The following is a 12357-nucleotide window of genomic DNA, read 5'->3' as shown; positions in this document are numbered from 1 at the left end:
CCTACAAATCCCTAATTTAAATAGCTGAAGTATTGGTTAAGAAAAGTATCAAATTTGAGTAATAGAGCCTGAATTTTCATCCCACCTCTATGACTTAATAGTTTTATGAGCCTGGGCAAATGTCTTTGCATTCCAGCTTCTCCATCTGCAAAATGGGGTGGAATAAAAGAAGAGTAAGGAGGAAAAGAGGATGATGACAATATTTACCTCACCCCGTAGTAAGAATCACACAAGTGAAACTGCTTAGATCAGTGCCCGATATCAAATACTTGCCACATTGGCATTGCTTAGGATTAATCCTCTCATCCCTGTTTGTGATCTCATTCTCTAACGACTTTCACAAGATTTATAACATGTAGTAAACAAATGAACCAGTACTGATTACACGGTCTTGTCTATCCACCCATAAAATACTAGCTACCAATGTTTGAGCAACGTTTGCTGTGCCTAAACTCTACATTCACTATCCATTATGCAACCTGCAAAGTATATTTTTTCCATTTTTCATGTGCGGAGACAGGCTCAAATTCAGAAAATAATAAATAGAAGAAAGTAGAATTCTAATCCAGCCTAGTCTAGCTTTAAAGGCTTTACTCTTTCTTTTCACTATCCCTAATGCCACTTGTAGTATTTCACTTTGGCGTTTGATTTTTGTGGATGGTTATGGCTTCTAAAATTCAGGGAACCTACCACATGTGAGAAAATATAGCAAAATAAAATAAGATAGTTAGAATAGAATAGGGTTTCAATCTTTTGATCTGAAAATTGATTAAAAGCTTAAAGAAGACAGTATCTTGCAGAATCTTTTAACGAAAAGCAGAGTAAACCAAAGCTATACTCAAAAGTTAATGCTAGAATAAGTAATCAAAAGAGTTCCAGATACTGTTATCAATTTCAAAATGTACAAATACTCAGTAATAACCTTCAAAAGCACTCTCAATGGTCTGAGGATCTTTACTGGAATGCCACATTCCAGAATGTTCCACAGGGAAACTGAGGTATGGCACACATGGGGGAAGAGCATCGATAGAAAAGCACTGACTTACTTAGGAGCCAGGCCAGGTTTGCTGAAATCAGAGCATGGAATAGAGTCAGGTGCATGGGATTCATTAAGCAAGAGCTCTGAGGAGAAATGACATATACAATAGAAGAGGAACAGAGAAGGAGAAGGACCTAAGCAAACATGTGGGCTCCTCTGGGGATCAGCAGATGACCTAGTGGTTAAGGCATTGGACTCCACATGGTTGACCTTGGTTTGAGTCCTGGACTCGACACTTGAAACTCACACTGGGCACATGTGTGTGCATGCTCAAAATCCAGAGAGGAGACTGGAGGAGAAAGGGATTGTGGGGTGGCCATACCCCACTGGGAGATGATTTCTTGCTTCTTGTCTCTCTTTGTATCTCCGGAGAGCAAATGTACACTATATCAAAAATCTCTGCAAAAAAAAGTGGTCTCCTCTGGAGGTCTGACTTTGATTTGTCTCATAAGGAACCGAGGAGCATAACCTGAACCAGAGTTAACCCCAATTTGAGGCCAGAGATCTGACTTTTTTTCTGTCCTCACCTCCAGCCCCACCTCCCGTGTCACTCAGTCATTGTTTAATGGCAGTGAGATTTCCCTGTAAAGGCAACTCTGTAGAGATGCCGTTGACAGCTCATGGGCACAGCAGTTGGTTGTGGCTATACAAGCCTGGAGGAGGGATCTGGCAGTGCTCCAAAGTCAGGTCTCTGCTGCCCCCATTCTTTTCAGGGATTAAACAGAATTTGGAGTCAACACAAAACTCAACCTGTGTATTTAACTAATGTGCTTAAATGTACTTACTATAATAAAATAATCATTTCTTGCCTTTACACACTTGTACAGTCAGTAGAGCCCTAGGTTTTATTTTTTATTTTCTATTTTTTAAAATTTAATTAATTTATTTTTTGGGGAAAGGCTTTTGCTGTAAAGTGCATGTGCTCACCAGAAAGAGAGAGACAGAGAGACAAACAGCGAGAAATCACCCCCCAGGGGATGCAATCCCTTCTCCTCCATTCTCCTCTCAGGATCTTGGGCGTGCACACACACACGCCCAGCGTGAGTTTAAGCCACTGGGTCTGAGACTCAAACCATGGTAGACTGCACGGGAGTCCAACGACATAGCCATTGGTTTTAATGTTATAATGTGCAAAAAGCATTATGTCCTAGGTCTACTTGAGAACCTAATTCTTTCTTGCAATCATATAAATCAGATTCTTATATGCATGTCTTACCTCCTATAGAGAAGCACTAAATTAGAAGCCTGAAAATAAATACTTGAAAATATTGTCATTTAAACTCTGTGCCTCCTATTTAAATAATACATTAGGGAGTTTATCTTTAAATATCTATAGTTTGCTTAATTAAATAATTTATGGAATTAATATTTTTATAAAGTTTGGGAAAACAAAGTTAACATTCTATCTTATAAACAACATGGTAGAACAACATTAAATAGTCTTATTTTAAGAAATTGTCTCTAGATCATTAAAATCAATAAATCTGTAACCAGACTACTAAAAGGAAAAAAGAGAAAACAAAATTTACCAATCCCAGGTGAGAGATGTACTATCATTATAGGTCGTACAGATGTTCAAATGATAATAAGGGAATAGAATGGAATTGATGCCAATAAAACGACTTATAAAATATGTGTTTCTTTTTTTTAAAAGAATTGTTTAATTTTATTTATTTATTCATTCATCGTTTTTTTTTTTTTTTTAAGCAGAAGACGGCTCGTTTTTTTTTTTTTTTTAATTTGACCAGAGTGAGACACAGAGAAAGAGAGAGAGAGAAACTGAGAAAGCAAGACACCATGTCCGGGACTCAAACTGTGGTTGACCATGTGGGAATGTCCAGCACCTTAACCACCACACCACCTGCTGGTCCCCAAAATACACATGTTTCTTGGAATACACAAATTACCAAAGTTCATTCAGGAAAAAAAAAAAAAACAGATCATCTAAATATTCCAATATCAAAGAAGATCAAATTGGAGTTCAAAGTTTCCTCAAAGAAACCTCCTGTATATTAACATAGTATGTGGGAAGATAGTTACTTTTCTTTATCTCAAGTTGCCCCCTGGTTTCTGTACACCCTAAGTTTGAGTCCATAAGGGAAAGGTGTATAGGTAGTGTGTGGGAACAGAAGCCAGTCTCTAGAGGTATCTATGTAAGATCACTCACCTGCACGCTGTTTTTAATGGCAGCCACTTTGTGCTCCACATTTCTCTGTCTTTCTGAAACTGAAGAACTTTGTAAGGATTTCTCCAGAGGTCCCTGGAACAACAAATGTTTTGAAATTTTACTTGACATTGCTTAGCAAGGACTATGATGAATGCAACATATGCAGTCTTCAAAAAGTTCATGGAAAAAGTATTATTAAAAAAAGGAATGGATTTCAAAATTTGGCATCAACATAAACTTATGCTTTAATGCCATGTTTCCACTAACTTTTTTTTTTTTTCTGAGAGGTTTTTGCTATAGGGTGAGTGTGCTCACCAGAAAGAGAGAAACAGAGAGACAGAAAGTTAGAATTCATCCTCTGGGGGAATGGCCACGCTGCAATCCCAAAGGCTAGGTAGCTTCTTTGAGCACCTGTTCGTAACTACTCCAAAATCTGACATTGAGTGTGGTCCTTAGCTACAAAGTTCAACAGGTATCTAAAGGATGGGAGTTAGAGATATAATCAGCCTCTTCATCTTACAGTTTGGAGAGGGGAGCTATGGGTAGAAAGGTTGATGACTTGACTAAAATCCACAGCACATCAGTAGGGGAGCCTCAGTGGGATCCATGTCCTTCACTCTTGATCAACTAGCCTCACCTCATTCTTCAGATTAGTTAAGCCTGTATGAAAGTCCCTCTCATGTTTGACCTCCATTATTTATCTATCTATCTATCTAAAATTTTTACAATTCTTGCTTATTTTGTGCTGGTATGTGGTACTGGCAGATTATTTTCAGAGTGACTTTGATAAGCATTTTTCAAACAAATGTTTCGATTTGACTAATATCTGACATTTGAAGGGAACAACACACACACACACACACACACACAGAAGAATGACAGAGATGAAAAGAACACAAAACAGAACAGCTGAGAATATACATAAGAATATCATATATTTGTGATAACATCATATTTTTACCCAGAAGGCATTGAATAAAACTCTCTTTTAGAAGCTTACTATTATTTTTAAACTAAATTAAATTATCCTTCTTCATCTAAAAAAATTAGCTGGTAAAACTTCAAAGTCCTCTAAAAATGTCATATCTGAATAATAACTAAACCTGAGAATTTTTAAATTTATTAGCTAATTAATTCTAGATTTTTGCCACAGGGAGTGTGTACTCACTGGAGAGAATTAGGCAGAGATAGTAAGAGAAAAAGGTGAGAAATTACCCCCTGGGGGGATGGCCACACTGCAATCACTTCTCTTCCATTCTCCTGGGATTTCGGGCAGGCACACACTCATGCCCAGCCTGATTTTCAAGCCACTACGTCCAAGATTTGAACCACAGTCAACCATATGGGAGTCCAGCATCTCAACCACCATGCCACCTGCTAGCCCCAAGCCTGATAATTTTTTAACAGTTAAACAAAGATAACTTTTGTTTGTCCTTCAGAAGTAAATACAGTGGTATGGTTTACTAAATCACAGGGGATGTCATTTGGAAGGTTGATTATTTATATAATCTTTCTTTTTTGTAAGGTTTAACTAAAAAAAAAATTACTCTTCAAGGATTTCATTTGTTCTTCTACTTGTCTTTGATGGAGGCTCTGAATTTATTTAGGATAGTAGGTTAAAATGTAATCTAAAATATTAATGCATCAGGATAAAGTACTTTTTAATTTTTTTAATTTTAAAAATTTTTTATTTTATTTTTTGAGAGGTTTTTGCTATAGGGCGCATGCGCTAGCCAGACAGACAGAGAGAAAGAGAAAGAGACAGAAAGCGAGAAATCACTCCCAGGGGGGACGGCCACACCGCAATCCCTTCTCCTCCATTCTCCTCTCAGGATCTTGGGCACGCACACACATGCGTCCAGGGTGAGTTTTAAGTCACCGGGTTTGGGACATGAACCTTAGTCGAAACACACACACACACACACACACACAGAAGAATGACAGAGATGAAAAGAACACAAAACAGAACAGCTGAGAATATACATAAGAATATCATATATTTGTGATAACATCATATTTTTACCCAGAAGGCATTGAATAAAACTCTCTTTTAGAAGCTTACTATTATTTTTAAACTAAATTAAATTATCCTTCTTCATCTAAAAAAATTAGCTGGTAAAACTTCAAAGTCCTCTAAAAATGTCATATCTGAATAATAACTAAACCTGAGAATTTTTAAATTTATTAGCTAATTAATTCTAGATTTTTGCCACAGGGAGTGTGTACTCACTGGAGAGAATTAGGCAGAGATAGTAAGAGAAAAAGGTGAGAAATTACCCCCTGGGGGGATGGCCACACTGCAATCACTTCTCTTCCATTCTCCTGGGATTTCGGGCAGGCACACACTCATGCCCAGCCTGATTTTCAAGCCACTACGTCCAAGATTTGAACCACAGTCAACCATATGGGAGTCCAGCATCTCAACCACCATGCCACCTGCTAGCCCCAAGCCTGATAATTTTTTAACAGTTAAACAAAGATAACTTTTGTTAGACCTTCAGAAGTAAATACAGTGGTATGGTTTACTAAATCACAGGGGATGTCATTTGGAAGGTTGATTATTTATATAATCTTTCTTTTTTGTAAGGTTTAACTAAAAAAAAAATTACTCTTCAAGGATTTCATTTGTTCTTCTACTTGTCTTTGATGGAGGCTCTGAATTTATTTAGGATAGTAGGTTAAAATGTAATCTAAAATATTAATGCATCAGGATAAAGTACTTTTTAATTTTTTTAATTTTAAAAATTTTTTATTTTATTTTTTGAGAGGTTTTTGCTATAGGGCGCATGCGCTAGCCAGACAGACAGAGAGAAAGAGAAAGAGACAGAAAGCGAGAAATCACTCCCAGGGGGGACGGCCACACCGCAATCCCTTCTCCTCCATTCTCCTCTCAGGATCTTGGGCACGCACACACATGCGTCCAGGGTGAGTTTTAAGTCACCGGGTTTGGGACATGAACCTTAGTCGACTACATGGGAGTCCAGTGACATAACCATTACGCCAACTGCTGGTCCTGGATAAAGTACTTTTAAACAAGCAACATGCTGGAGTTTCTGTCAGGCCAAAGTCCTGCCTGTGGACTAGTTTAGACCTGTGGGGAAGGAAATAGGAAGCTACCGAAGAGTGTTGAGTCAGATCAGTCCACGAGGATAAATGTACTAGGGAAAGCTGAGGAATTCAGCTAATTCCCGAACAAATACTATAAGAGTCCAGACCAACGCCTGCCAGTGGCATAGTGGTTAAAGCAGCTGATTCCACGTGGCTGAATGAACAGTTTGAGTACCAGCCCTGACAGCATGAAAAACACGCCAGGTGCGTATGTATACCCAAAATCTGAAAGGAGAAAAAGAGAAGAGATTATAGCATGACTATCCCCTATGCAGGGTGCTTTTTCACTTTTCCTTCTCTCTCAGTCTCTTTCTCTCTCTGGCGAGTGTACACATCCTCTAGCAAATTAAAAAAATGGACACAGACCAAAGTGTGATCAGTGGAAACAGAAAAGAATGTATACAGAAGATTCTAGAAATACATTCTGAAGAGACGTGGTAATTGTCTTGATACAGAGGCAGGAAAAAACTGCTCAAAGATAATCCCAAGACCTTGAATGCAAGTGACTGGGAGGTCGTGACACCACTAACACAGGTGGGAGAAGCTGTTCAGAAGAAGATAAGAATCTGTGTTTCAGTAAAACTGAGCTCAAGGTGATCATAAGATCAGAAAACATTACCTGAACAGGCATGTTGGCTGCAGCCAATATTCTCCTCTCTTCTCTCAAACAATTTGAAATCACCACAGCTACATGCATGGGGTTTCCATGAAATTTCCCCTGAAAAATAAAAAAAGTGAATGAAAACAATAAACATAAAATATTAAACACTAATGTATCCATCATAAGGAAACATCACAGCTTGAAAATCAACAATAATCTCCCAGTACACATGTGAAATTATTTGGGATTTGTCCCAATAAGCTATTCTATTATAAAGCTATAGAAATTCATACTATGAACTCAGATCCTTAAAAAAGAGATTTTCTCCTCTGTTGCAAGCAAAGAATCAACCCGTGTTTTTAATCCAGGATATCTGTCAGATTGCTCTCTTTGTCTTCAACGTTTTTCAATAGTTAAAGCATGTTTTTGATCACCTGTTTTTAATTTTTTTTAGAGAGAGAGATTTTTGTTATACGGCACATGTGCTTGCTGGAAAGACAGAGGCTTAGAGAGAGAGCAAGAAATCACCCCCAAGGGGAGATGGCCACACTGCAATCCCTTCTCCTTTCTCCTCTTGTGATCTTGGACACATGCAGATACACCTAGCATGAGTTTTAAAGCATGGGGTCCAGGACTCGCACTGCGGTCCACTACATGAGAGTCCAGCAACATAGCCATTATGCCATCTGCTGATCTTGATCACCTATTTAGATAAAATCCTGAATGTATACTCAGGAGGGTCTGTTTACTTACGGTTTAGGACAGATTTTAGATTTAAGAGTTACTTCCCTATAAGTTGCCATGACCCAGGGTAGTCCTAACAATTCTCTTTTTGATTCTTGTGTCATAGTTTGCTTAAAACATTTGTTTTGGCCTCTACGTGGTGTTGTTCAAGTCTCCTAACCCGTAACTATCTTCAGATACGGACTGAAACTATATCGCACATTTCAACAACGTATTTTTGACGTCTAAGTATTACATCTTAGGGTAATAGTCCAGGCATTATATGCTGGCAACCTGTGGCCCTAATTCAGCTAACAGGTATGTTGTGTAAATTAAAATACTGGAATACTTGAAAGGAAGCACGAACTATCTATGGTTGCCATGGTGTCCACTAGAAGTGTCCCACACACTCACTGACCTACCTAAAAGGCCCCTACAGGTGTCTCAGATTTTAACCTTAGTTTATAGGACTCTTTCAAACTCATGTGAACACTTCCATCATTTCATATAAGTGTTAAACTACTTTGTTACCTTTTCCAAACAGGCTTAATAAGAAGCACAGCAGACAAATGCATTTACTTCCCCCCGCCCTCCTCTCTGAAGGTGGTGCTAACACCCAAGAAGTGACCAAAAGGTCAGCAGTAGAAAAAACAATCCCCAAAGTAGAAAATTAACAATTAGTTGAAAGTAGATTATACAGTCTGGTAAACCGAAGGGTTTTTCTAGGAATAAAATAAGGTTATTAGTTGTAAACATTTTTATAGCTTTGTTGCCACAATTTTATTAGATGATGCATGTTCGTTAGCATTTCTAGGCCAGCCAGTGGTGAGGAGGTTAAGGCAGCTGAATCCCATGTACCATTGCCCACTATGAGGTTGAGTCCTGGACCCAGTGGCTTGAAAAATATGCCAGGCACATGTGCATGGGTGTCCAGAATCCTGGGACAGTGAAGGAGAAGGAATTGTGGCATAGCCATCCTCCCGGAGGGGAGGGGTCAGTTTTCACTTTTCCTCTCTAGTGAGTGCATATGCTCTATAGCAAAAAAGGGAAAAAAAATAGCATTTCTATTTGTAAAATGAGGGTAAACACCAACTACCTGCTCTTTTTTCTCTTTAAATGAGAACTCTCAGAAGAGAGAGAGAGAGAGAGAGAGAGAAAATGAATTGACTAAAACTCAGAAGGTAAGGAAATGAAAATGAGCCCATTTTTTAAACAAGGATACCAAATTTCTTTCTTTTTTTTGCATGTTGAAAATTTCAGAATCTCTCTAGTGAAAATTCGTTCTTGTTAAGTTTCTTGTTTATTGATTTTAAAATTTAATTTACATGAAAGAAAATGTAAGTTTTGTCTCAATTTATTTTTTAAAATTCCATTGTTAAAAATAAAGGACTTCTTCTAAGGCTAATTTTGAAGTTCTGTTATGAATTTAAACTTGAAAAGTTTTCTCATTCAAGATCAGGAGTTTCACTAAGACCCCAAGAACTACCATTATTTGTCTTTGTTTTTTCACTGTTACAGGAGTATTTCCTTGATCATTCAGATATTATCTTTCCGCATTTCTCAGCTTCATTGCGCAGTTTTTCATTTTCCTTTATTACTTGAAATTCTTTCACCTCATTTTTCAGATTTAGTTTTCCCCTTACGTTGTGGGCTTAAATTACTCATTTTTTCTCCTTTGTTAAGAGTCAAGAATCAACCACTGTTTTCATCCAGGATATGTTTTCACTTTCCTTTTGCATTTTCCCTAACTTAGTCCCTCACTTAAATATATGGCACAAAAACACCTTATGGAAAATTGGTCACTATAGAGTCAATACCAAATTAGCACTTTTATTTTCCTAAGCATTAAAGATGTACTCATGTTCACCTTTCAGTAGCTACTAAGTAAATGAACCTCAAAACAACAACAAAACAAACCCATAAATGTGTACTAGTGGGAGGAAGAAAAGCAAAAGCTGTTGTGTATCAGTCTTTTTTATGCATATGTATTACAAACATCTATCCAGTGGTTGGTCTTTTCCCTGTCGTCTAGTGTCAATGAATAGAAGTTCTTAATTTTAATGAAGCTGAATTTATTAAGATCTTCCTTCATGGCTGACGCTTTTTATGACTTGTTTAAGAAAGCTTTCTCTAAGCTAAAGTCAATGACATTTTTCCTATATGATCTTTTTAAATTTTCATGGTTTTGCCATTAATTATAATTCACTTGGAGCTTGTTAATGATGAGAAGCTCTTCTCATCCCTTCATCTTTCCCATTTGGATACCTAGTTTAGACATCATTTATTGAATATCCTGTTTTTTTCACCACCATTCTACTGGGCCAACTCTATCATTAATCAATTGTCCATTGTGGGTGGCTTATTTTCATACTATGGTTCTATCTCGATCGATGCTTCATCAATAAATTATCTTATTACTAGAGCTTTATAATGAACTTTGAAGTCAAGTAGAATAGTTTTTGTTTGATTTTTCATTTCCATACACATTTTAGAATTGGCTCATAAACACGCACACAACTATATTAAGAATTTCAATGGCACTAAACCTTTACATAAATGTCAGGAGACTTGATATCTTTATAATTATGTTCTAATCCATTTATTTAGGTCTTCTGAGTCTGTTAAAATTATAATTGTCATAAAAATTGTACACATCTTTGTAAGTTAATTCTATGCAAATCATATTTTTGATATGGAGATAACATCTTTCATTCCTAATTGTTTTGCTTACCTATAGATACTTAATTTTTTGGGGGGGAAATTTTTGCTGTAGGGAGTGTGCGCTCACCAGAAATACAGCGAGAAACAGAGAGACAAAAAGCAAGAAATCACTCCCCAGGGAGGATGGCCATGCCACAATCCCTTCTCCTCCATTCTCCTTTCAGGATCTTGGGCATGCACACACACGTGCCTGGCATGAGTGTAAGCCACCAGGTCCGGGACTTGAACTGTAGTCAGCTACATGGGAGTCCAGCAATATAGCCATTATGCCAACTGCTGGTTCCTGATTTTTATATATTAACTTTATTCCTGCAACCTTTCTAAAGTTTTACTGATTCTAATTATGTATTTGATATTGTGACATGGTAGTTAAGGGCGCTGGACTCCCACATAGTGCAGTTCGAATCCTGGACCTGGCAGCTTGCTTCCTCACTTTCTTTTTCTCTCACTTACTCACTCTGTCCCTCTCTGATCAAATTAAATAAATAAAGTTAAATAAAATAATTCTAAAAAAAAAGGAAAAGTCTCTTATAAATTCTAATTTTTTTCTAGTTTTTTTTAGATTTTTTTGCATACATAAATCATATGTTACATGAATATTGGTAGAACTTTTTTCTCTTTCAATCATCTAATTTCTATAAGATATCATCTTTGTTCTAAGACTTACTTATAAATGTATTGATTCATTTCCAAAGATGGGAATTTTCTATTTATCTTTATTTTTTTTAACCAAGTTCTGGCATAAATTATTTTTTTTCCTTTTTCTAAGAATTATTTTATTTACTTATTTATTCTTATTATTAATGTTTTGACTTGACCAGAGAATGACAGAGATAGGGAGAAAGGGAAAATGAGAAAGCAAGCCACCAAGTCCAGAACTTGAATCATAGTTGGCCATGTGGGAGTCCAGTTCCCAAACAACCATGCCACCTGCCAGCCCTGGTATAATTTAATTTCAATAAAAATACCTGTTCCAAATGTCTTTAATCACTTTAGATTTGTTCAGATTTGCCTTGTGGCCCAGAAAATGGAGATTTTATAAAAGTTTCAAATAAACATTTAAAGAATGCATATCCTGCAGCTGTTGGAAGGAAATGTTTCAGGCAGAAAATTGAACCAAATTATTAATTGTTTTGTTCATATTGTTGCATTCTTGCTAGTTTTCTTTCTCCCTCTTGTTTTGGCTTAACTAACTTTATCAGTTTTTGAGAAAGGTATGTTAAAATCTACTTAGTGAATTTTTCTTCTTGTGGTTCTGTCGTGTACATTTAGACTTGTTAATAACACTAGTGAGTGAACTCTCTTGTTACTATGAACAAACCTTTTTTAAAAAAGGACTAGAAGTCCTTTTTTACTTGAAGCAAAATTATAAATTATTAGATATGCTTTGCATCACTAAGGATTTTTATTTCAGCTTTGTCGAAAGAATGCTCTAAGACAGTAGGCAAGTACTGTATATAGGGAGCCACATCTCACGTAGCTGACCACGGTTCAACTTTGGGCCCTGATGGCTTGAAAAACACACAAAGTACATGTGCATCCTTGCCCCAAATCCTGACAGAATAGAGAAATGAAGGAAAAATTTCAACATTGACTGTGCCCCATTGGGAAGTGCTCTCTCCCTCTCTTGCAAGCGTATCAATTCTAGGGCAAAAAGAAAGAACTTCCTTGATTTATTTTATATGGATATAGACATTGAATCACATATCACATATTTGTATTATGATCTATAAAAGGGGAAATATACATGAAATAAGTTGGTTAATGTCTTCCTAAAACTTTTCCACTTGTTTAACAGAGTTCAACTTTTCCAAATGGCTTTTAAACTCAGATTTATCAGCATCGACATTTTCCCATAAAATGCCTGCTCAGCCATCACGAATGTCAGTGATGCATCACTTATTTAGCATCGGTAACACTACTGTCTCCAATCTGTAGGTGTTTTTTTTTTTTTTTTTTTTTTTTTTTTTTTTGAGGTGTTTTGCCCCCGAGGCGCAA

General features: G+C 36.8%; 1 protein-coding gene across 4 annotated transcripts in view; it reads right to left on the bottom strand.

Annotated features, from left to right (window-relative positions):
- Nucleotides 1-12357, bottom strand: part of STAT4 (signal transducer and activator of transcription 4) — a 137074-nt gene that overhangs the window by 48833 nt on the left and 75884 nt on the right. For all 4 annotated transcript variants that reach the window (XM_006147813.3, XM_027771552.1, XM_014587579.2 and 1 more), the window contains 2 exons: nucleotides 6934-7032; nucleotides 3207-3299 (listed from right to left, as the gene is read on the bottom strand). In XM_006147813.3, the coding sequence (XP_006147875.1) occupies nucleotides 3207-3299; nucleotides 6934-7032 (192 nt within the window). The remainder of the gene's footprint in view (nucleotides 1-3206; nucleotides 3300-6933; nucleotides 7033-12357) is intronic.

This window comes from Tupaia chinensis, unplaced genomic scaffold, assembly GCF_000334495.1.
Source record: "Tupaia chinensis unplaced genomic scaffold, TupChi_1.0 Scaffold000225_1, whole genome shotgun sequence".
Classification (NCBI taxonomy): Eukaryota; Metazoa; Chordata; class Mammalia; order Scandentia; family Tupaiidae; genus Tupaia; species Tupaia belangeri.
The sequence above is the reverse complement of the archived record's forward strand: the minus strand, read 5'-3'. Positions and strand labels throughout refer to the sequence as shown.